The following is a 25,268-nucleotide window of genomic DNA, read 5'->3' on the forward strand; positions in this document are numbered from 1 at the left end:
CCTAAGTGTATATGACAAACAAACGATTTTTTTATTAGGCTAGGTTTCCAGTGAGTCAGTAGAAATGGAACAGCCACACGGGTATGTTGATGTTTTGCTCCTTTTTCCTGGTAACAGTGACGTTGGCTGACTGACTAGCACTAGTACTTTCAGTTAGGCCAAGGGCCCACTACACTGTCTCAGTCATTATAGAGTGTTGTCCAGAGATACAGTGTATTTTACAAAAAAAGTGATTTAATGCCAAATTCCAGCGGTAGACGTGCTACAGGTATTCAGAACGCGTCAGGCTTCTGTCTCATCAGCTGGAGTAGCAAGTACCAGACTCAGTATTCAGTTACATTAAGTTAGTATTGAATCACATCAAGATTATGATATACTTTATATAGTTAAACAAAACTGCATTTTGTTTGAAATAATCCTAAGGTGTCTGGTTGAAGTACTGAAAAAACTTCAAGTTAGCTGTTAAAACACTGCAATGTTAAATTGTATATTTTTGTATTGAAAATGCTTGTTCAATTGATTAAAAAAATCCTGACCTTTTCTTTACTTGTTTCAGTGTGTAATAACAGACAGATAATGTTGGTGTTAGTAAGGTCACAGACAGAAAGGCATTTTTACACCAGAGGTGATAAATCCAAACTTCATTTTGGTGTAAACAAATACAATTTCACATTCATTCTAACCACAGTTCATTTTGTGTCTCTTTAATGAGAGACATTTAGAATGCATTTCATATAAAACACCTGCTCAACTTTTTTGCTCGCTCATGCATGTGTGTGCGATGTGTTGTGAGCCTGTAGAGCATGAACACTGCTTTGCAGCACCACAAGTGGTCAAACAAAGACTCCTATCCTTACAAAAGGTCAGTTTAGAACCTCATTAAAAGTTATTCCACTATCTGATTTCTGTGGCAGCTGTTGACAGGGTGGATATGAAAGTTGTATGTAGTTATTTAGAACTTAAAAAAAATTAAATGGTAATCTAATATATTTTAAATAAAGATGATGGGAACGCAGTCTGCCACTTCAATGCATACAGGTAAGGTGGGCCTGTGAGACTATAATATACCAATATAAACTAAAGATGGACTCAAGTGGTTTTTCATGACTATCAATAAGTCATTTGGTAGGGCTACTAATGAATCCTGTGAGCTTTATAGAATACCTTGTGGAAGCCAGTGATGTCATACTGTCATCAGGGTTAGCTCAGCTTGGCCTTGGTCTCCAGGAGAGGAGGATCTAAAGAAAATATGCTGTTGGTTGCTTTGTGGGAAATGTAAGATCCAGAGTCTTGACCCATAAAGTCATTGCAGCAAACGGTGAGCCTAAGCCTCTGCGGCTTTGAGTTTAACAATTCTTTTTCTCATGAGTCCCCCAACTTCATGGAAGTGAAATATTCTATATACATCTCCTAAAACCTTCATGTTCAGTACCCCTTTAATAGCTAGTAGTGTGTTGACTCGTTTACAGTCATTTGATCCAGTATCAACATCAAATATATTGTGACAAAATCTCACTAGATTGTCCCCGATGGATCTCACAGCCAATAAAATCCGAGCATCCCTGTGGAGTTTGCTCAGTTGTCATGGAGATGGCTCAGTCACATGATGAACGGGGAGGAGGCACATCTGATGTGGTCGGTTATTTTGTCATACTGCTTCTTCCAAGGTCAAGAAATGAATATCCTACTCAAATGAAACACATTGCTTAAGTAGTAAATCCATCCATCCATCCATCCCTCTTCATCCACTTATCCGGGGTCGGGTCGTGGGGGCAGCAGCTCCAACAGGGGACCCCAAACTTCTCTTTCCCGAGCCACATTAACCAGCTCTGACTGGGGGATCCCGAGGCGTTCCCAGGCCAGTGTGGAGATATAATCTCTCCACCTAGTCCTGGGTCTTCCCCAAGGCCTCCTCCCAGCTGGACGTGCCTGGAACACCTCCCTAGGGAGGCGTCCAGGAGGCCCAAACCACCTCAACTGGCTACTTTCAACGCAAATGAGCAGCGATTCAACTCTGAGCTCCTCGCGGATGGCCGAGCTTCTCACCCTATCTCAAAGGGAGACACCAGCCACTTGCTTGAGGAAACTCATTTCGGCCGCTTGTACCCACAAGCTCGTTCTTTCGGTCATGACCCAGCCTTCATAACCATAGGTAAAGTTAGGAACGAAATAGGTGAGGGTAGGAACGAAAATTGACCGGTAGATCGAGAGCTTTGCCTTACGGCTCAGCTCTCTTTTCGTCATAACGGTGCGGTAAAGCGAGTGCAACACTGCCCCCGCTGCTCCAATTCTCCGGCCAATCTCCTGCTCCAATCTCCCCTCACTCGTGAACAAGACCCCGAAGTACTGGAACTCCTTCACTTGGGGTAAGGACTCATTCCCTACCTGGAGTTGGCACTCCTTTCCAGGTTCCAGTCAGGTTTCCTTTGATTTGAGGTTCAACTATCGGCCGAATTCTCTCCGTTCCAGCACCTTGGTATAGACTTTACCAGGGAGGCTGAGAAGTGTGATACCCCTGTAATTGGCACACACTCTCTCTCTTTTTGAACAGGGGAAACACCACCCCAGTCTGCCACTCCTTGGGCACTGTACCTGACTCCCATGCAATGTTAAAGAGACGTGTCATCCAAGACAGCCCCTCCACACCCAAAGCTTTTAGCATTTCTGGGCGGATCTCATCAATCCCTGGGGCTTTGCCACTGTGGAGTTGTTTGACTACTTTAGTAACTTCCACCAGGGAAATTGACCAGAAACCCCCATCAGCCTCCAGCTCTGCCACCACTAGAGAGGGCGTGTCAGTCGGATTTAGGAGTTCCTCAAAGTGTTCCTTCCACTTCTCCCACACCCGCTGCTTTGCATCTGCCACAGCAGAGGCTGCAGCTCTTCGGGCCTGTCGGTACCTTGCAACCACCTCCGGAGTCCTCCGAGACAACAAATCTCGGAAAGCCTCCTTCAGTTGGACAGCTTCCCTGACCACCGGTGTCCACCACGGTGTTCAAGGGTTACCGCCCCTTGAGGCACCTAAGACCTTGCGACCACAGCTTCCCACTGCGGATGCTGGAATGGAAGCTTTGAACATTGCCCACTCATGTTCAATGTCCCCAACCTACACAGGGATCGCAGAAAAGTTGCTCAGTGGGGCCGTTCCTCCTGATCACGCCTTTCCAGGTATTTCCATCATTGCCCACATGCGTATTGAACTCTCCCAGCAGAACTATGGAGTCCCCTACTGGAGCCCCATACAGAACTACATTCATGGTCTCCAAGAAGGTAGAATACTCTGAACTGCTGTTTGGTGCATATGCACAAACAACGGTCTGAGTTTCCCCCCCCACTACCCGAAGGCATAGAGAGGCGACCAACTCGTTCACCGAGTAAATTCCAACGTAGCGGCACTCAGCCGGGGGCTTGTGAGTATCCCCACACCCGCCCAACGCCTCACACCTTGAGCAACTCCGGAGAAGAATAGGGTCCATCCCCTATGAAGGAGTACGGTTCCAGAACCGAGACTGTGCGTGGAGGTCAGCCCCACCAGATCTAACTGGTAGCGCTCCATCGACCACACAAGTTCCGGCTCCTTCCCCCACAGAGAGGTGACGTTCGACGTCCCCAGAGCCAGCCTCTGCTGCCCAGGTCTGGTCCTTTGAGGCCCCTGACCTTCACCGCCACCCATGTGGCAGCACAGCCGACTCCTGTTGATCTTCCTATGGATGATGGACCTGGGCCTCTGCTGCCCAGGTCTGGTCCGTTGAGGCCCCTGACCTTCACCGCCACCCATGTGGCAGCACAGCCGACTCCTGTGGATCTTCCTATGGATGATGGGTCCAAAGGATGGAGATGGGGGTGCCACGTTGCTTTTTCAGGCTGTACCCAGCTGGACTCAAGCCCTCCCTCTGGGCCTGGCTCCAGACCGGGGGCCCCGGGCTTCCTCCGGGCAGGGTCTCTCCTCCTGTTCCTCGTATTTTCATCAGGCATCTTTATGAACCATTCTCAGTCTGGCCCCTCACCTGGAACCACTTTCCCTTGGGAGACCCTACCAGGAGCACTAGGCTCCAGACAACACAGCCTCCAGGCTCACTGGGGCACACAAACCTCTCCACCACGATAAGGTGATGGTTCCCGGAGAGGTAGTAAATACAACAATTATTAAAAATGTCAAGCCATTCAGTATAAATGTACAATATATATAGATATTCAGTTCAATTAATTAAATCTTATTTTTATAGCATTAATATATATCATAAGTTATCTCATTGCACTTTTCATAGACCAGGTCTAGACTGTACTCTGTGTAGTATTATTTACGGACAGGGATGGCCATTATTAATTACTTGTGATGACATCATAAAAATGCTGCACCTGATTGGTGCCTACTCAGTAATTTGCCCAGACCAGATGGTCATGGTGATAAACGTGTAGGTTTCCAGTTTTAGCATAAATTGCTACAATTCTTATGGTTCATTTGGTGTTAATTTTAGTAGCATTTATTGGCATTATTTAGGATAAATTGTTTACCAATTTATGTCATGTTCTTGCTAACTATTTGAAATAATAGCAGCTCTCATACTAAGCTATAGCTTGTTGCTTTCAGCTATTGTTAAGTTTTTGTCGGTTTGCACAAAAATAGCATTTACAATGCCACTGGATGGTGTAACTTGTTATATTGCACACCTTATTGCCAATAACAATATTGTGCTGCAATGCCATTAAATAGCAGGTTGTTAACCAATTCACCACTGGTGTTTGTTGCAGCTCAGATGATGCAAAGCAGGCCCTTCATTACAAAACATCAACTAACTTCTGTAAATTAGGATACAATTATGAGTCTTTAGAAAAACTGTTGTTCTCAAACATTGGTCACTTAATCAGCTTAGTCAGTGTACTGGTGAAGAGAGAGATCACATAGGCCAATAGATAAAACGTTTGTAAAGTGATTTCCTGGCACCTTGAAAGAGTATTTTTGAAATTTTAAACAAAAATTTTGTTTATTTCGATACATGGCTGGTTGCTACATTTTGTAGTTTATTTTGATACACTTAGGGTACTCGGTATCTTTTTAAAATATATATATATTTTGATGTATCTTTGCCCATTCCTGTTTACAGAGACCCAACAATTCCCACCATTAGCAAGCATATTGACAGTGGCTAGGAAAAAATTCCTTTTAGCAGGTAGAAACCTCGAGCAAAACCTAGACTTAGGGTGGGCAGCCGTCTGCCTAGATCGGTATACATATGGTATACATAAATACATAAATAAACAAACAAAAGTACACAGGTTAGGACCAACATCAATGTTGTTATTGTTACTTGTCACCAAAACCATCACAGAAAAATAATGAACAAATAAAGAAAAGATTGGGCAGGGTATCACGTCCACAGCTAGTCACAGGCCTAATGACATTTTGTTTCTAAAAGCCAATTGCTGATGGAATGTACAGTTAAATAAAAAGATGATCTAAGTGTTTCCACCAGCAGCAAAGACACTTGACTTGCTGTCACAATGCTGCACAAACTTGCCCTGCCCTACACCTGTAGTATAAGTCTGAGCACCTGTTGTTTGTCCACCAGAATGGCTCTGTTGTGATGTAATGGAATGCTATGAATAGTAACTGTCTGTGGAACAAGGTCTAAATATTCCCAACCAGTCAGCCACGTTCAGTTTCAATACACACAGATGCTATTCTGACTCCCTGCAGGCCTATAAATACATGGAAAGCTGTTATATTAGGCACGAGGGCAGCTCTCCATCTTACTCTGAGTCAGTAATACAAGACAGCGCTGCCGGATTTAGCTGCTGTCAAGGCATGAGGCCTATTATTAGGCTACAGTATTAGGCCAGCAGATACAGTAAAAAATATGTGTGTGTGCATGCGTGATAGGTGGGGGTAGTAATAGACACAATGGCAGATTATGTTGGTATTTTCCACAGTGCATGTGTGTATTTCCATAAAGACTCTGATGCCCTGCAAATGACACTGGGTTATGCTTGTTACCAAGACATTTGCCACATGTAGAATAGGGTGTGTACAAGTTCTTTTACAATGTATGTCTATAAAAAAGTATTTTGTGGCCAGTGCGCATCACATGAGGGACCCGGAAGTTGTAATTCCATGGGGACTTGATGTCACCACCCCTGCATAGGTCAGAAACAGTCCAGACATGCCACTGTTGCTGCAAGCAGATATTGTAGGAATCAAGATGTCAGTGCAGTTCGGCTCATTGTGGACATTTTGCAACGTTTCAGATACGTTCATTGAAAATTTACCTCGTTCTGTTGATTAAAAATGTAATCCAGGTGGCACTATTTCAAATAATGCTCCCATGCTTACCTAACCAAGTGATTATTCAGTATATCTGAATGTGTACAACCTGAATGTGCACTCGTGTGTGGTCCTGATATTGCAATCTTGGGATTCATTTGAAATGAAACTCGAACTCTTGTGCGGGCCAAACAACCTCTCTCCGCCGTGTAGTGGTGTGTATAAAATAGTCAGCGATAAAATGGCAGAGAATGGATTCCAGTGATCTGTTGAGCAGTGTCATGTCAAAGTTAAAAAACGGAGTCAACAGTACATTAAAGTACGGTTCTGTAAGTATTTCGGAAAATAATCGAACGCCATTTCCGCCCAGAGATGCTCACAAGTCTTTGAGCTAGAGTCCAAGTCAAGTCTCAAGTCACTGAGCTAGAGTCCAAGTCAAGTCTCTGAGCAAGAGTGCAAGTTCAAGTCTCAAGTCTCTGAGCAAGAGTCCAAGTCAAGTCTCAAGTCTCTGAGCAGGAGTCCAAGTCAAGTCTCTGAGCAAGAGTCCAAGTCAAGTCTCAAGTCTATGAGCTAGAGTCCAAGTCAAGTCTCTGAGCGAGAGGGCAAGTCAAGTCTCTGAGCGAGAGTCCAAGTCAAGTCTCTGAGCGAGAGGGCAAGTCAAGTCTCTGAGCAGGAGTCCAAGTCAAGTCTCAAGTCTCTGAGCATGAGTCCAAGTCAAGTCTCTGAGCGAGAGGGCAAGTCAAGTCTCTGAGCAGGAGTCCAAGTCAAGTCTCAAGTCTCTGAGCATGAGTCCAAGTCAAGTCTCTGAGCAACTGTCCAAGTCAAGTCTCAAGTCTCTGAGCAAGAGTCCAAGTCAAGTCTCTGAGTGAGAGGGCAAGTCAAGTCTCTGAGCAACAGTCCAAGTCAAGTCTCAAGTCTCTGAGCAACAGTCCAAGTCAAGTCTCTGAGCGAGAGGGCAAGTCAAGTCTCTGAGCAACAGTCCAAGTCAAGTCTCTGAGTGAGAGGGCAAGTCAAGTCTCTGAGCAACAGTCCAAGTCAAGTCTCAAGTCTCTGAGCAACAGTCCAAGTCAAGTCTCTGAGCGAGAGGGCAAGTCAAGTCTCTGAGCAACAGTCCAAGTCAAGTCTCTGAGCAACAGTCCAAGTCAAGTCTCTGAGCGAGAGGGCAAGTCAAGTCTCTGAGCAAGAGTCCAAGTCAAGTCTCAAGTCTCTGAGCAACAGTCCAAGTCAAGTCTCTGAGCAACAGTCCAAGTCAAGTCTCTGAGCGAGAGGGCAAGTCAAGTCTCTGAGCAAGAGTCCAAGTCAAGTCTCAAGTCTCTGAGCAACAGTCCAAGTCAAGTCTCAAGTCTCTGAGCAACAGTCCAAGTCAAGTCTCAAGTCTCTGAGCAACAGTCCAAGTCAAGTCTCTGAGTGAGAGGGCAAGTCAAGTCTCTGAGCAACAGTCCAAGTCAAGTCTCTGAGTGAGAGGGCAAGTCAAGTCTCTGAGCAACAGTCCAAGTCAAGTCTCTGAGCAACAGTCCAAGTCAAGTCTCAAGTCTCTGAGCAACAGTCCAAGTCAAGTCTCTGAGCAAGAGTCCAAGTCAAGTCTCAAGTCACTGAGCTAGAGTCCAAGTCAAGTCTCAAGTCTCTGAGTAGGAGTCCAAGTCAAGTCTCAAGTCTCTCAGCAAGAGTCCAAGTCAAGTCTCAAGTCACTGAGCTAGAGTCCAAGTCAAGTCTCAAGTCTCTGAGTAGGAGTCCAAGTCAAGTCTCAAGTCTCTCAGCAAGAGTCCAAGTCAAGTCTCTGAGCGAGAGGGCAAGTCAAGTCTCTGAAAAAGAGTCCAAGTTTCAAGTCACTCATGGTTATAATGAATGTTGTATCAGCTGGCTTTCACATCACATGGCTTTTGTTTAGAATTGATTGTTTGTTTTGCCTTTGTGAACGCAAATTAGATCAACTAGAAATCGAAAACAATTTATCATCCTCACATTGGTTTGATTCAGGAACCGGACCTTTGTGCATCATGAGTGTATGAGGTAATGTTGGTATAGGTGAACTGAGAAAAGAAGGGTGTTCTTTTTTTCTGGAGAGGGAAGGGTGGGGGTGTTGTGGTGGTGTAGAGACAGACAGGAGTGTTGGACCTGGAAACGTCTGTGCACTCGCTGTGGAAAAGCAGCTCAGGGAGGCGCTAACATTTCCATCTATGCCAAACCAAGCATTAGACTCCACCTCTTTTTCCACCGTGACTGAAAGAGTGTATATGTGTGTGTCTTTGCAGTAATTTCTGTGCATATATTTTTAACTCATCTATTAAAGGGTTGGGTCACCCAAATTACGAAAGACATATTTTCTCACGTCCCCTCTAATGGCATGTCTCCATGCATATGGGAATGAAACAAACTCATCAAAGCTGCATTATCTGATTTTGTTTTGACCACATGGAGGAAGCTGAACAAGCTTAAAACACAAATTAATTGACATGTTATCAGTTTACAGAATCATTATGACACAGGAAAGTCTTGTACAGTACAATAATACTAAATTATTAATAATGGATAATATAAAAAATATTCTAAAAATGAATGATTGGTTCATTATCTTGCTCCCCGTCCCTTACTTTGAAAATGCTGTTTTCAGTTTTATAACCTTATCTTATCTGTTCAACAGTTTCCTGTTGGCTTAATTCTTCTCACACATTTACTCCACAACCACAATTTTGACAAAACCACTTGACACAGTGACTCAGGCATACTGTTTAAGTATATATTCAGTGTTTTGCGTTTTATTTAATGGGAAAAGGACAAAATTTGCTACAAAACATCCTAATAGTGCTTTGATAAAACCCCAAGCAGTGCAACAGCACCAAAACCCAGACATCATTACAATGATCATCCTCATTGCCAGCAGCAGTGTCACTGCAAACACTTGTTATTATTACCATGTTTATAAAGAATGCATATTAAATCATACCGAAGGCTGACTGAATTTACATGTCTGCACTTTACACATTTATCTGAAAACATCTCTTTCCACACAAACACTCCCTCAGTGAAATTCAACTGGTGTTAAGTGTCGTTATGGAGTGTTTTGCTGGTTGGTCATCTCTTTCTCAGATCCTTCTTGTCTGGTAATCTTTGTAAAAACAAATTGGAAATGTCCCAGCTGATGTCACCCTGATTACATCACTATGGCATCATCAGGGTTATATTTTCTAAGACTGGACAATGCTCCTCCAGAGCCAGAGAAGACAGAATTGTTTTCAGACTGAGTTGGACTAACTAGTAAACTGACCTTTCTGTGTAAAAATCTGTGGAGTGCCCCTTTAAAGCAGCTGGTAGGGCAAGATATGGCTGTCAAAGACCAGCTGAGACCGTTCAGGTTTCATCAGGGATCTAAATACCAAAGGTTAAAATAACCTACTGAATATCACTTCAGCTCAAAAGTAGGCTTTATCGGGCCATCTTACAATAAACTCACAGTCCCTGACAACCTATTAGCCAGTTGGCTAAGGTTCTACTAGTGAAGTTGGAGGTCTTTGAGTAATGAGCAGTGGTTTTGTTAATGTAATTAGCAGGCTAAACAGTACCTGCTGTGCAAGTAGAAAGCAGCATTAGCATGCTGGTGCTAAATGAGCCTACTGGCTAATTAGATAGCTAACTAGCAGCATGTATATCATTATATTTAAAGGATGTTAGGATTTTTCCTGCCTATCATACGTACAATACTCACATTATATGTACTTTGAAAGAGCCATAGTCCCTGTTATCGTCCCTCCGCTCCACACTAGCCATGTAGCATGCCCTTTGTAGCTACGCTGTAAGAAATGCGGACAATATGCACAGACCTTCCAAAGTGTTTTTAGTAAAAAATTCCCTTTTGTGTTTCCTCTCAATGTTCTATTTCTACTTTTGCTGTCTAAAAACATATACAGCATTCAGTCCTGTCTGCCTAGTGTTATTACACCTCAACTTGCCCAGGGACTTGCCTTTTCTAAGACGTAATATTTAGCCCCCGAATGTCTAGGGCTCATAGAAAATGGTGTTTGTTAGAGGCAGCTAAAAATACTTAATAAATGATAAATAAATTTTCTTTTAACTACAGTCCTCTTCATACGAACAAGCCATACTGGTGAGAAAGGCACTGTTCCAAGACAGGATTATTAGTTATAAGCGTAGTTAGAAATGTCAGTGGTATTCTGAATGATGCTTTCTTTCAGAACCCAGAAGTTCTGGTTTTCTTTGGCTCTTTATACTCACTTGATTAAGTGAATGCACACCCCTAGAGCCTCACATTAGCTTGCATGACATAAAATAGACACAGTATAGCTGCTGTTTTGTGTGTTTTAATGAGCCTTGTTGAAGGAGAATTTCTATCACTGCTTTGGAACAGACAATAAAGTTATCTATCCATCTATCTATGTTTGCTGTGTAGTGAATTGCTATAGGCAAGCATGAAGAGGAGGAATCATTATACTGTAGCAACTGCTAACTCTTTCAACGTACATATAACATGTGACAATTGTTTTTAGATAGTCTTAAAAAAAATCTGAACCAATCCTTTAACCCTTACAAGCCAGACCGTTTTCATGCATCTCCATGTTTGCATCAATGGTGGTTAAGAAAGTCTTTGTTATCTATGTACAAAGCCTCTACAGTATTCTTCAGTCCAACACACTTTGCTGTTGACCTTCATATTTCTCTGTGTATGTGACTGTTGAGCTACTATAATCTGTACGGCTGATCAGTGACAAGTAACAGTTTCACAAAATATTAAATGCAACAACGCAAAAACAAGGATTAAACACAGATTATTTACATTTCTTTGGGAAATGTGTTCAACTGAAGAGTTCAGAAAGAAGCAGATAAATAGTAGTACACAAACAACAAAAAAGAAGTCTGCTACAGAGGTAAGAAGGTAACAAACATTTATAAAGAGCGCTAATATAAATATAAAAAACTACAAACAGAAAAAATAGTTGTGTTTGTGTGAGGCAAGGGCGTTGAAACCTACTCAAAAATGTAAATGGCTTTAATTTATGTGAAAACCTTTTTTTATATTTTAAGCAAGATATGCATTTTATTTTATTAAGTGGAATAATGACATGACTTTAGAGATTAATCTTTTCACTGTTCATACGCACCGTCATACGTTTGAAGAAGAAAATTCTCAATTAGGAGTTTCAAAAACATCTGAATCCTGAAATTAAAGACAAAATCCTTCTAAAGGTGTATTCAGACTGGACCTGAAGCCAAGTTTACAGCTGCTTTTTAAGTCAATGCAAAGATGTGAGAGCACAGATTTGCCCTGGCAGCGCAGATTAAGCTGAAAAAACATCTGTGTGGATTCAAAACATGAGCGAAAGATTTGGGCTTATCGCCATGACTTTAATCCATGAATGTGCAGAGAAAAGAAAAATGAATAGCAGTGTGGTAGAAAATAACAAAGAATGGAATTCTGGTGCATTTTGACATCAGACAGAGGCTCAACTGTCACACAAACACAGGACACTGATTTGCTTTGCTAGCTCGGTTGTCACCTGTTTGGGGCAAAATAGAAGACACTCCAGCAGCCAATTAATGCAAAGAACAACATCAGCCCCATGTCCAGTCTGAGCACACCTTTAATCCTACTTTCATCTTTGAATTCAGACCAAATTTTGAACCCATAAGAACCAGTTGCAGACATAACGTTCACAAACAAACATGGACACTCACATCAGCCAAAGTCTGTTGTTCAAGATAACTAAACCCAGTTTTAAAGAATCTAATTGTCGATGAAAGGTGTTTTAACCCTCACACGACCAACTCTGCACTCGAAAAAGCTGCCTTAAAGCATCAGCTGATGTGATACTCGCTCCCACATTTACCATTCATCCCACAATGACACAAACACAGGATGTTTTTCTGCACATGGCCTCAACCCTCTGTAGAATTAGTCATTTACAAGTGACCTGTTTTTACTGTGGGTGCATGTCAGTTCTGGTGCTGCATAAAGAGCATTCAATTCAAATGATTATGACCACCAAAACATAATTGGAAGAGAAAAATGGCTCGTGCTGCCCATTTAAATTAAGTACAAATATTTGAATGCTCTGTCACATGAACAAAACAAATGGCACATTTTCTATTAAATAACGTCTAACCTAAGACACCTTTTTACAATTTACAAGGTCAACTTTTTTTTAATAAAACACTCATTCTGCAATGAAATGTAACTGCAAAATCATTAAACATATTAGACAAATTGGATTTCAACTATTATTAAAAAAACTGAATGAATTAAAGTGCAATGCATTACCCAGGTTACTGGTTCTATTTCCACAACCTGCCTCCACAGAAAGCATGATTTCTATGTGTGTGTTGGTTTCAGTATGGCTCAGTGTGTCTGGGGAAGGACTGCCATCTATTGGTTAAACTATAAAAAAACATGTGCATTACACCTGTCCCATCTAGTCCTAGGTAAGTGTGTTGTGTGTGTGTGTGTGTGTGGATGTGTGTTAACAGCAATTCAACTACAGTGTCCCAAAAAGGTTGCACGCCCATTTTTCATATTAGTCCAGAGGTTTGAAACAGAAATATTTTCCAAAAATATACTTTTTATATTCATCTATCTTGCAGATGGATCATAAAAATATTCCTTGTAGTAAGAGCTTAAGAAGGAGATAACAGTAAAATGGAGGTTAGACCTCGATCCAGCACTTCCGTCCTATCTGATGTTTTCCAAACTAATACTGACAGATCAATCTGGTTAAAAATAAATGGTGAAAAGTGCAAATATTCACATGAATAAAAACAGGAACTGGCCAACTTTGCTTTTAGGGGTGATAGTGAATGGGGTTCTGATGTCTGTTGTTGTAAATGTTAACATCCTGTGGAGTTCATGATGGCATTCTGAGCTGCTCCGACAAATGATCCTTTCTTCACTGGTGCAGTTTGATCTGTCCAAGCTGCCCATGAAGCTCTGAAGTCTGTCGTCTCTTTAGGTCTCTTCTGTCGTCTTCAGTGAAGCTGGGATGGACAGTAATGGATAAGCTACAGCTGAGCTTCTGGCATTTGTATCCGATGTCGGTTGAATTCATCTTTCACAACAGTGATGAGTTATTTATAGAAAACCTGATTATTCTGAGAATGCTGTTTCCTTTAATGTACATTTTATATTGCCAAGTCCGACAACCTGCTGTTAGCATCTGACATCAAGACTGACCATCATATCTCAGTGCCTGCCCTGTCCCGTCTGTGCCAAGGTGAAGCTTCCACGACACTCCATACTGATTTTAAGCTTTTGTGTCTATAGTTTGTGCGTGAGCCTTCGGGCAAAGAACCAGGGCAGTATGTTTGAGTTAGGGTTATAGACAGCCCTTGTAAGAATCTAGGGCAGAATAAAGTGTCTATTTAAACTACATGGGGTGTCTGCATACACAGATGTCTATGTCTGTCGGCGCAAACCCTCACGGACGTGGGCAGAAGACAAAATTTATACTCCAGCACGTGGAAGCGTTAAGTCAAAGACAGAGGCCTTTAGTTCCACAGTGGTGTGGTGCAGTAGAATGTGCAAAACTGGTAATGGGGCTGAAAAGGTGGCACTCAATAAAAAAACTAAGGTTTTTAATCTGTAACATTCCAGTTCACCACTAAATCCATCAGCCTCCAGACAAACTGATATTTACCCCCAGCTGCTGACACAAATCTGAGGAGAATCATTTCAGTCCATCATCTCAAAAATGTGTTAAGTTTATTAAGTGGTTTATTAACCACTTAAATTTTTATGTTTATAGCCAAAAAAAATTTTAATAAGATGAAATCAATAAAATATAAACTCATAGGATTTTAAAGCCCTGTATCATTTCCTCCTATTGATTCTTACATCATATGTGGTACGGTTTAATGACTTAACAGTGAGCTTATTTTAGATTTTAATCATTCAAATTACTCCTATGATGTCAGTGTTGTATTTATACCTCATGACTTTATCCACATTGATCACATAGTAATATACGTTCTGTTGTAGCTACTCAACACCGTATTTATGGTATTTTTCTCAAAATAATATTACAGGGACAACTGTCCAGAGTCTCTCTAAATAATGCAGAATGTCTGCCAGTTGTCTGTGCAGGCAGAATATTCATAACACATGCACATCAGGATTGACACATCCAGTGTGGCAGTGTGGGCCAGAACAAATGTTTTGGGGGTTTCCACCAGGTCACCACAGTGAAACAATAAGGTCAGATATTGGAGAGCATTCAGCCTCATTTGGTTACATTTTAGCCTCTCCGTGCATGATGTTCTGGCGCCATTGGGGGGAGGGGCTTACTTTTAACCCATTCACCATGACCATTAGAAGATGTCATGGCCAGAACCACTGTAGGTGTTACGATGCAGCCACACAACGAGCAGCTCAGTCAACGACTCTTCTGAAAGCCTTTCATTTCCTACAGAGAGTTCAGCAACAGGAGAAACTCTTCTGTTGTGTTTGTCAACAAGCCCGCCAGTGCTGCTTTACTGACTACAGAACTTTGTGTTGTCTGGTAAGAGCAAAATACAACATACCAGCTCTGGAGCAGTTGCATCCATTTGTGGAGATGAATATTTTCTGTTTACCTTTGCACACTGTGTCCTAATTAGCTCTTGTGGGCAAGCTACTTTATGTTAACTCATCAAACTTGATCACTGCAGACTAGAGTTGTAGAAGTAACTGGAGCATGTGACCATCACCAAAGTTACTCACAGTAAGTTCCAGCAGTCAGGACTTCCTAGTAAGAGACTAGTGGTCAGAGACCACTGTCAGGTGAACTGAAACTGAGTGGATGGACTGTTTCCAAGCTGTAGGTTGGGATATTTAAAGTCAATGTGTGATGGCTTTTGTTTGGTTATCTTGATGTGGTCAATGGATCCATTCCAAAGCCACATGATCTTTTGCATCTAAACCACCAAATCCAAATGAAGCAGTGAATGAAGATACATCCGAAATACTTTAGTCTAGCAATCTGGCCAGACTGCTACACCAGAAACAAATCCTTGGCATGAAAAGGAAACAGGGTTATGACCAAATCTTAAGCTGCTCGACTTCTCTGTGATGCGGATCTCTGTGATGTCACCGCGGGAGCCAGTGGGCTGGATGATACCGTCTGAGCCCTGGAGGAACAGCAGCAGAGTAGTAATTGTGGAGCTGGTGCTAACGGTGAGATGATGGTGGTGGTGGTGGTGTGACTGTTGTCAGTTTTCAGCCAGTGACAGTGCCAGAGCTGCCTGCAGTGCTGCCTCTTCATCAATGCTGTAGTCCTGACAAAACACAACAAAAGAACAAAAACTGCAAGTGACTACAACCGCACAATGCAAACCTAATCTAAAACAACGCATACAGTATATAGGCCATCCATTATTTAAGGAGGCTGATCCACGGGAAGTTAGTATTTACTGTATATGTGCAAGATAAAAGTCATTTTATGTGACTATATGTACTAAACACCGTGGACAATGTGAGCATTTTTTACTATAGTCTGTGAAATGCAGATCAAACCAGGGGCCCCTGAGCCAAGATTAGCCTCCTGCTTAAATACTACCTGGCCACTGTGGGATGATTTTAATAAACTCATTTAAAATAAGTTTAAGAAATAAGAAATAAGCAACATACAGTATCTCACAAAAATGAGTACAGCCCTCATATTTTTGTAAATATCTTATTCTATCTTTTCATGTGACAACACTGAAGCAATGACACTTTGCTACAACGTAAAGTAGTGAGTGTGCAGTTTGTATAACAGTGTAAATTTGCTGCTTGTACACCTTTAATTCCTTTCACACAAGACTCTTGCTCAGCAAAGATGTGAAATAGGCTACTACTGTTTATATCAACCAGTATGAATATTACTTATATAAAAAGTATTATATCAAATAACATATCGATTACAAATCATATCATTTATTTTGAAGGCAGCAGGTAATGAAAACGAGCATACGCAACAACAGGTGCAGGATGCAGAGAAAAGTGTAGCAGAAGTTAGCAGACAGTGAGTGATGGACTTCACATGACAGTATTCACCACTTAGACTCATTTTTATGAATATAATTAATCCAGGAACGTACACATTCGGCTGGTAAAGCTGGGTGAATTAGACTTTGGTGCTCATTGTTTCCGTTAAATGAACCCAACGATTGAATTGCGGAGAATCTAACGATGTGTAGAAGAAGTGAGAGAATATGTTTTCTTTTAGCATTGTTAAAATTTCATTTCCTTTCAGTAGAAGATACAAATAATGTTTGAAAGGACAAAAAAAACTGTGACAGCACTGGACTTACAACAAAGGTGTCATAAGAGAACTTGTGTCTGTGGAGGAGATGCTGGAGGAAGTTGGAGCTCTTATAGCTGGGGTCTCCCCACGGCATGGCTGAACACACCGGACACACCTGCAGATGCAAACACAGCTCATTTGGTCCATGCTCCACATGGATCTATAAAAATCTGGGCCTGCAAAGTATAAGTAGTATCTGTAAAGCACGCTGCTGCTTTAGTTCACATGCACTTTACTTCACACCGTCACTGGCTCGAGAGAACTGAACTGCAGCCACAGAATGAGGGGGTTAAAGTGTGCAGTGAGTAAGAAGATCAGGGTAGTTATCAGTCAACACACTGAACTGACTTGTGAAATAAGTCATTTTTCTGCTCTCTGTCCTTTTTCCTCGTCACATTTAAAAGTACATGTTTGGTCATGTATGCATTTGTTAGAGAGCAGACAGGAGAAAGCAGTCTGCTCAGCACCTCAAACCTCTTCACCTTTTTCCAGATGATCTAGGCTAACTGTTGTTTAAATAACAATAACTTTAGATTATATATTAAAGTTCCTGATAACTGCAGTGCCTTGTTGCTAAATGTTACAGCGCATCCCGACAGCAAGGTCACCAGTTCAATTCCAGCCGGGGATCTTTGTTTTGTATCATGCCCCCTCGTTCTCCCCCTGTTTCCTGTCATCCTCTTCACTGTCAACTGTCCAATAAAGGTGAACATGCCCAAAACAAACACCTTCCTAAGAACCTCAAATGGTTCCCAGAAGTCCTAAAATGTTCATGCACTGACTGGAAGCACTTCCTATGATGTAGGATCACCTGAGTTGGTCTAGATAATGTCATCTAGCGTCTGACATAGTCGTCTCTTACCACTTTATTAGGGTCATTGCGGTGGTTGTCCATACAGTGCTTCACCAGTTCCTGCTGGTCCAGGTTTCTGGCCCCACAGAACGGACACACAAATGTTGACCGGTTTGGAATATTGCTACATATGGGAGGACACACATACACAAACTGAAGACATGAATTACCTCCATCCATCCATCATCAACAGCTGAATTACTGATAGCAGCTAATTCAATCCTGCTAACTGGTCTTGGCATTTTATAGGTGCTGGCCTCTAATGACTCACAATGTTCACTTTGTGTACATGTACAACTTATCACATATTTTCTGATTTGCCTAGGAGTTTATTTCACAAGGTGAGTCAGACTATATATGGAATGGAATGTCTGCAGTCTGCTGGAGCTATAGAGAGTTACAGAGAGACAGCCCTGCTTCCACACTAGCTTCTGTATTTCATAGAGGGTTGGTCAGGTCAGAGAGTGCGTACCTTGGTATAGGTTGGGAGGTGGGTACCACAGGGACAAACTTGGGACAGTTGGCTATCTGCTCCTGTACTTTACAACAGGAGGCAATGTGAGACCTCATCTTTACCAGAGCCACCTGAGAACAGACATGTGCACACTATTAGGACTGTATATCAATAACAATTATCCAAGAATAGCGGCTCCCCTGCAAGGCGTGACTTCATCAGCTTTATCAGTGTCACTTGCTTCACATCTTCACAGAGGACTCAGACTGCTCAGCTGTTCTGTCCTTACATCCACATCGCCAACAGTTTACATCACAATCATGATATCAGGTTATTTATGTCAATCAATGATATGTGTTTTGGTTTTGTTAGTAATTATATTATATGTTGAAAATTTCTTATTATATTTATTGTTGTTCATTTCTTTTCTAAAATGTCTTGCACCTGAAAGGTTTTCACAGTAGCAGTAAATAAATAAATGCTTTTTATCAATGGAGAGTTGCACCTGTGACTGTTTTGCCATGGGGAATGAAGGGTCAGTATCTACCTTCTTGCTACAGCCCCTGCAGGGTGCTTTGTAAGAAGCCAGCTGCTTCTCCACGCTGGAGGAGCGCTCCACTTTCTTGGGGTCAAAGGGCACGCGACAGAGAGGGCAGAGGGGCGAGGTCACCTGAAGACATGGCTGCAGACACTCTGCGCAGAACCTGGAACAGCAGACAACAGCAAAAGGTTACATTCTTGCTCACGGGAACTGCAGTGATGGTAACAAAGGAGAGGCCGGCACTGCTTCCTGTCTTTCCTGCCCCACGTGTCCTGCTGCTGCAGGGAGCACCACTCTAACCTTTAGGTCACCTCTGCCCCACAGTTCCACTGATGCACAACAAAAGTACATCACAGAGAGCTAGGTGGGCTGCAGGATCCATCACTATGGTAGTATGGAAGTTGCATTTGCATAATAAGACTGTTGTTCCACAAGACAGAAACTTGAGACTCCTGGATATTTCAATAATAATAGAGAAGAAACTAAAAATTATTTCTATAATCAAATAATTTATTGTTTATTATTCTGCATAAATCAGTTAGTCTATGGAAAGTCAAAATAAACCAGTCTTCAAAAGGCTTTTTCCCAAGACACTGAATTTATAACTACATTAAACAAAATACAAAGTTGCAAACCTATGCATAACCCTCTTCTATAAAGAAGACACCATCCACTTGTGTGAAATTACAATTACCACCATATTCAGAATTCTTCAATCGAAGAAATCCGAAAGAACACTGCCCTGTTGTTGCTCAATTTATCCAAATTTGCTTCACATTGAAGAAGTGATGGACGTACACTAAGACACACAGAACCTGTCTCTGCAAGGAACGCTCGGGCCATGACTCATTCTGAGGGAAAATGATCTGTTCAAGGCAGATTCACTCATTCAACAAGTATACGGCAGATGAAAGCTTCAACTGGAGACGCCAGCAGTTTCCCTGTACAGCTGTATGTGTGTGCACGGGCCAGTGAGAAGCAAGCATTAGTGTCAGTGTTTCATCCATCCTCATCAGCAGCAGAGGAGTAAAAATAGCTGCATTCTTCCTCGGACTAGAAATAGAACTGAGGCGACCTGAGGTCTGGGCTGCTCTTTGTTGTTCTTTTCAGCTCCAGACTGAGATAGATTAGAAATGCACATCTCTGGCTAACGCCTCTCTAATTACATATAATGTAAGACGCATGTGATGGATCACCTTGGTTTTAAAATTCCTCTTTACCCCACAGCAACCGCTCATTCAGGTGTAAATCATTATGAAAACAAAGCAAAATACAAAGTGGAGCTCTCAAACACGTACAAGCGTCTAGCTTTCTGTTGGTGTTTTATCCCAATGTCTGCCATAACCTTTCATACAACATGCAGAGTGACAAACTTTTTAGTCAGTGTGATGACTGACAGCTTGCTTAATTTCATTTTTTGCAGGATTTTGGCCTGGTTTTCTCCCCCATGTGCTGCAGTCAACTGAGGAGGCCTGTGGAGTGCTGCAGACAGCCAGGTGCCTTCTCTGTGTCACATGAGGTCACCTCTCAGTGAGGAGCTTCCCACTAGTGTTCACTGGGACACACTACCACTCCTGAGACACCACTGCAGGGAATCAAGGCCCGGTCTCTGCAGAGTTAGGTGGCAACGGTACTCCTGCACCCTACCACATCTGTTTGACTAAAGGTGTGATAAAGCACATGCAAACAAATACACTTCAGCTGTGCTCATCCCCAGAACATGACACAACTGCCTATTTTGAGTTGGTTGTGTTTTCTGCTGATTAATTAAATAACTTGATAATAAATGCCATACTTGTATATTACACTTAACTATCCACATCTGAGTATGGTGAAATTTTTGTTTCATTACAAAACTCTGCATTTGGACTTAATGTCGATAAAATAAGACATACATGTATTTTATTATGCCTTACTTTTAAAAATACAAGCATAATAAAACGGACTGACATTTCTTTTCCAGCCCTGTCAGTGTGTTGCAAACCTGTGAAATAGTGAGACTCACCACTGCCACAGTCTTATCACACAAGATCAAATCAGTTCAGAAAAGCTGCAGTGGATGGTGCATGTGTGGAGAGTGAACAGTGCTGAAAGATAATGCCCAGAGGAAGCAGGAACAAGTAAATGGGACACCTCACATGCCAGGTGATGTGTAAATCTAAACCCATCTGTGTAAATGTATAGCTCGACTTATACTGCATTGTTGAGGTAGGTACTGATAAGGGACACAAATGAACACTGTTGGTGTGAATCCATTTCATTTGCATATCAACGAATCGTGAGCAAGATATGTACAGAACAGGACATTTCACAGAGCCGTCTGTCAGCACCCATCAACCTGTCTTGTGTATACTGTAAATCACAGTAACTTGATGACATTACGATCCAACAATAGGGCTGAACTATTTTGAAAAAATTGTGATTATTTTGACTGATATTGCAATTGCGATATGATTTTCCGATACTGGAGGGAATGATCTTTTTTACATTATTATTATCATTTCATTGAAAAACATTAAATGGTTATAGTGTGATGTTTGCAGGGAGATGTTTGTAGAATATGGTGTGTATGCCAGGATATCTCTGCAGCATGAAAATATTTAATTTAAAAGGTATTCTGACACACATTTTTCAATTGGAAAATTGTAGTAGGTCATATTGCGATTTGCAGAAGATTTCGATTAATTGTTCAGCCCTATCAAACAACATCCTGGCCTCTGTTTGTAAACCTATTATGTTGCTGGAAAAATCCCAAAACACAGATGCATCTCATTTAAAGCTGGTTTGGCAAAGAATTATTTTCATTTGTAGCACAAAACAACAAAAACAACTATGTGGTTTGAATTCATTATTAGAAAATAATGCTAAATAACCCCATCCACCATCTCCTGCTGTTTAGGATCTAGTCTCAGGTGGATCAGTACCTGCTGAGGCTGCAGACAGGGTTAGCTGTTAACTTACACACACGCGCACAAAGACAAACGAAGCTGCCTGCTTCAATAAACACAACAACACACATCAAAACAAGAAGTAGCTGCTTTACGTGTGAGCGCAGCTGGCGATGCTGACGGGTTTGTGGTAGACCTCCAGGCAGATGGGACAGGAGAACTGGCTCTCGATGCCCTCCGCCGGGGCTGCCAGCGAGCCTGAGCCGCTGCCGGGCTGCTGCTGCTGCGGCTGCTGCTGGCGGAGCTGAGCGCTCGCCGAGACAAAGCTCCGGAACATCGCCATCATGCAGCCGGAGAGGATGTGCAGTTGTCGACAACAGCTCGCTGTCCAGCTGCTGTTAGCTAGTGCATTATCCGTACAGCAACTTCAGTGTATGCCGACACAAACATGGTGGCGTTTCAATTTAGCTACGTATCATAAAATAATGTACAACCGACCAAAACATTCCTTTCCCCTGGCTGGAGGAGACACGCCGGAGAAGTAAACATTGGGCTCCGGGCTCGTTGGCGGGTGTCGGCGCGCTGCTCCGAGGGTGACCTGAATAAAAACACAAATCTATAAACCCGCGGAGCGCGTCTCACGCTACATCCACTTGGTTGTCACATTAGCGCTTCTGGAAACGGGCCAGTGAGCGCTCGCGAGCAGCACGAGAAGCTCCAACAACAGCCCTCCACGCGCTTTGCCTGATGGAGCCTGAAGTCCTGCTGCTGACTCACTGACAGCACTGGACTTTTCTTCAGAACTGCAATCCCAGAGGCCACTTCGGAGGCGGAGAATCACCGGGCCTGAATAAAAACAGCCTCGCATTGTTTATTATCACGATTTATTGGTGACTGAAACTGATGCAAAACATTTAGTCACATTGCTTTGTCATGTAATAGCCTACTAGTACTAGAGGGAATAACTTGACATTAGTCATTCATAAGAGTCAACGTGTAAAAATGGCAACTTTATAGGCCTACATATAGGCTAACCATATAATAAATATTTCAGTCGATTATTTCATGACCCCTGCCTTCTATATTTGTCTTCCGTGGTTTCTCTTTTTTTGTAGGGTAGGCTACATGTGCATGTCTACCAGATTATCTAACAGTGCGTTCTTTGGCAAACATCACTGACAGACACGTTTTGTGAAAGCACTGTCCTTGGTTGGACTTATCACAGAAAATAATGCTACATTTGAGGAAGCTTACTTTCCAGGTCACTTTACTGCAGGACATGGTGACTACTAATTAGGAAATGAACGTGCCAAAACGAGGGGCCAGTAACATTACCCCTGTTAACAACCCGTCTGTGGATGCAGTGGAACATTCCTACCTGGTCACAATCACTAATCACACTTTAAGTTTTAATGAAAACTTCAAGCCAACCAGCGAGTGTTTTTAATTCTAAAGCTGAGGAAGAGCTTGTCCCAAGGGCATTAAATCTGCACTGAGCCTGAGCTGCTGACTGCACTGCTCAGAAGCACTTTATGATGGCGATGCTACCATTTCAATTCTTTCAGTACTTTTTAACAAACATGCTGTACGCTGTAACGGTTGGGATTAATGCCCATGTCTCTATCAATGTTAGTTTGTTTTCTGTTTTTATTTAGTCTTTTTTAGCCCTCTACTGTAAATCAAATTTCCCCTTGAGGGACAATAATGTTTGAACCTGAACTTGCCTATTTCCCATTTTCTGTTAAAGCAGTCATTTACTTTATGGAGGCGCAGTAGGCCTACTGCACCTCCATAAAGTTGGGGGACTGAAAAAAAGAAGGTGAAAAGGTACAAAATCAGTTCAGCAAAAACCAAGATATTCGAGCTTTAGTCCGGTATGGGTCAGGCTATCAATACAGTGCATCTTACATTTCCCACAATGCAGGGAACTTGATAACCTCTGGTAAATGCTCACATCTCTGAAACTCTACGCCCCCAGTTTATATAAATCTGTTGTTTCCATGTGGAGCCAAGGTAACCTTGATGACATCACTATGACATTTTCAGATTTTGGAAAGCCCCTGATAAACAGAAGACATTATTTAGCTGTTTCCACCGGCTGAGGACTCTCTGTGATGAGGAAACTGAACTTTCTGTGCATATGTGACTTACAATGTGTCTGTGCAGGGCAATAGAATGTGCTGGGAGGAGAGGCACTAACACTGCCTGTCATTATAATTCTTGCTAAATCTCTGAGCCAGATTTCTCAAATGCTTCAAGGCTAAGACACTAAACTCTCCACTATCAATCCTGTCTTAATATAATATTTCTGAACAATCCTGAACATATATATGGATCCAGAAACTGGTAGGATGAGTATCAAATCCTGCAGGGCAGCAGGGGAAGTGTCAGTTTTCAACATCAATCTCCTGGCTATGTCCTGGCCTCATGTTAGCTTCTGCTAATCTAAGGATGCATTTTTTTGCACAGAATGAGGACTGTGGATTTTGTAGTAGCGCGTCATGTATATGGACATGAAGAATGATTACAGCAACCTACAACTGTGTCAATGAATGCGTAGGCTGTATGAACCTGTGATTGTATGAAAATATACTCCTTTATGCAAAGACAGTCAGAGAGACAGAAATGAAGACTCAGTATAGATCGAAGTAAAAGCAGTGTGGATAAAGAGACCAGGGGGAAGAGACCATTTTTGTTCCTCTACGTACAATACTGCACTTTGTAGAGATGGGTGACAAAACGTCAAACATCTTAAGATTGGACACTAGGCATCATAAAATAGAAAACCATAATACAAGGAGCAGGGATTGTAAATAACAGACTTTAAATGAATGAATAAAATGCACTGATTCAGTGTCATGCAGTGAGAAGGATCTGTTAATTTAAGATTTAAAAGTTTGCAGAGAGGTTCAGGAGATAAATGTATAAATGTTACGTCAGATAATTCAAGTTGGTTGGCAATGTGAAAAGTGCACGAGTAATGAGAAATGGAGCACTGATGGTTTTTTGCAGGGACACTGATCAGCAAGGGAAGGCTGTTCGGCTTAACAAAATTGAAGGTAAGGGAGTGCAAGGATCATTGATCAACAATAATACAAAGAAGGTTCGAGGGGTCATTTCGGGAATACCCACAAATATGTCAGTAGAACAAGTCAAGGAAAATGTGGAAGGAGCACGGGTAGCCGAGGCAAAACGCTTGAAAACAACACGTAATGGTGAAAGATGTGACAGCTTGTCTGTTATGATTGTTTTTGATGAGGAAAGTCTACCATCTAAGGTAAATATAGGTTATATGTGCTACGATGTCAAACATTATGTTCCCCCACCTCTGAGGTGCTTTAAGTGTCAAAAATATGGACATGTAGCAGCTGTATGTAAGGGCAAACAAAGGTGTGGAAGATGCGGTGGTGAAAATGAGTATGGGAAATGCGTAAATGGAGCTAAGCTAAAATGCTGTAACTGTGGAGGAGAACACAGCTCGGCCTACAGGGGATGTGAGGCTAGTAAGAGAGCTGTAGAAATACAGAGACTTAAAACATCAGAAGGGATAACATACGCTGAAGCAACCAAGAGAGTAGGTTGGCAACCAGACAGACCAAACAATAAACAAGCTAGTGCAGAATGTCAAAAGTCAAGAACATGTGAGGGATGTGACAAAATCAAGGAAGACACTATGATTGTGGGGAAAAATGAGTTTGTTTTGTTTATGGTTGAAGTGGTAAATCAAGACAATCAAGGGGTTAGTGTGGGAGGAGGTTGAGGAACAACTTAAGTGGAGGAACACCAAGCTCACAAGCACTGTCATGGGGTGGTGGATCTTCATGATCCTAACTATACTGCAATGGAATGCAAGAAGTCTAATAGCTAATGGACAGGAATTTAAGCATTTTATCTCAAACCTCCAAGATAAACCCAATATTATATGCATACAGGAAACATGGCTAAAACCACAATGGGACTTTGTAATTCAGGGTTACACAGCAATTAGGAATGATAGGGTGAATG

The 25,268-nt window shown here is 42.0% G+C and overlaps 1 protein-coding gene across 1 annotated transcript; it reads right to left on the reverse strand.

The window, feature by feature from the left end:
• Nucleotides 1-8,996: 8,996 nt before the first annotated feature.
• LOC119917300 (E3 ubiquitin-protein ligase RNF166) lies at nucleotides 8,997-22,240 on the reverse strand. Its single transcript, XM_038737561.1, has 6 exons — nucleotides 21,419-22,240; nucleotides 18,382-18,538; nucleotides 17,853-17,965; nucleotides 17,390-17,504; nucleotides 16,535-16,642; nucleotides 8,997-15,517 (listed from the first exon to the last, which is right to left on the reverse strand). Exons 1-6 carry the CDS (start codon nucleotides 21,607-21,609, stop codon nucleotides 15,452-15,454), a joined length of 750 nt encoding a protein of 249 aa, XP_038593489.1. The 5' UTR covers nucleotides 21,610-22,240; the 3' UTR covers nucleotides 8,997-15,451.
• Between the last annotated feature and the right edge of the window lie 3,028 nt (nucleotides 22,241-25,268).

The sequence above is a fragment of the Micropterus salmoides genome, unplaced genomic scaffold (assembly GCF_014851395.1).
Source record: "Micropterus salmoides isolate LMB-PRFRI ecotype aquatic unplaced genomic scaffold, ASM1485139v1 Ms_hic_scaffold_22, whole genome shotgun sequence".
Taxonomy (NCBI): domain Eukaryota; kingdom Metazoa; phylum Chordata; class Actinopteri; order Centrarchiformes; family Centrarchidae; genus Micropterus; species Micropterus salmoides.

Bases quoted from the DNA above. Each gene is read 5' to 3' on its own strand.
- LOC119917300 (XM_038737561.1), bottom strand. From the start codon at position 21,609: ATGATGGCGATGTTCCGGAGCTTTGTCTCGGCGAGCGCTCAGCTCCGC. The intron at 18,539-21,418 runs GTAAAGCAGCTA...CTGCTGTTCCAG, and splicing joins ATCGCCAGCTGCGCTCACAC to GTTCTGCGCAGAGTGTCTGC. The intron at 16,643-17,389 runs GTAAGAGACGAC...TTGCATCTGCAG, and splicing joins GCAATGACCCTAATAAAGTG to GTGTGTCCGGTGTGTTCAGC.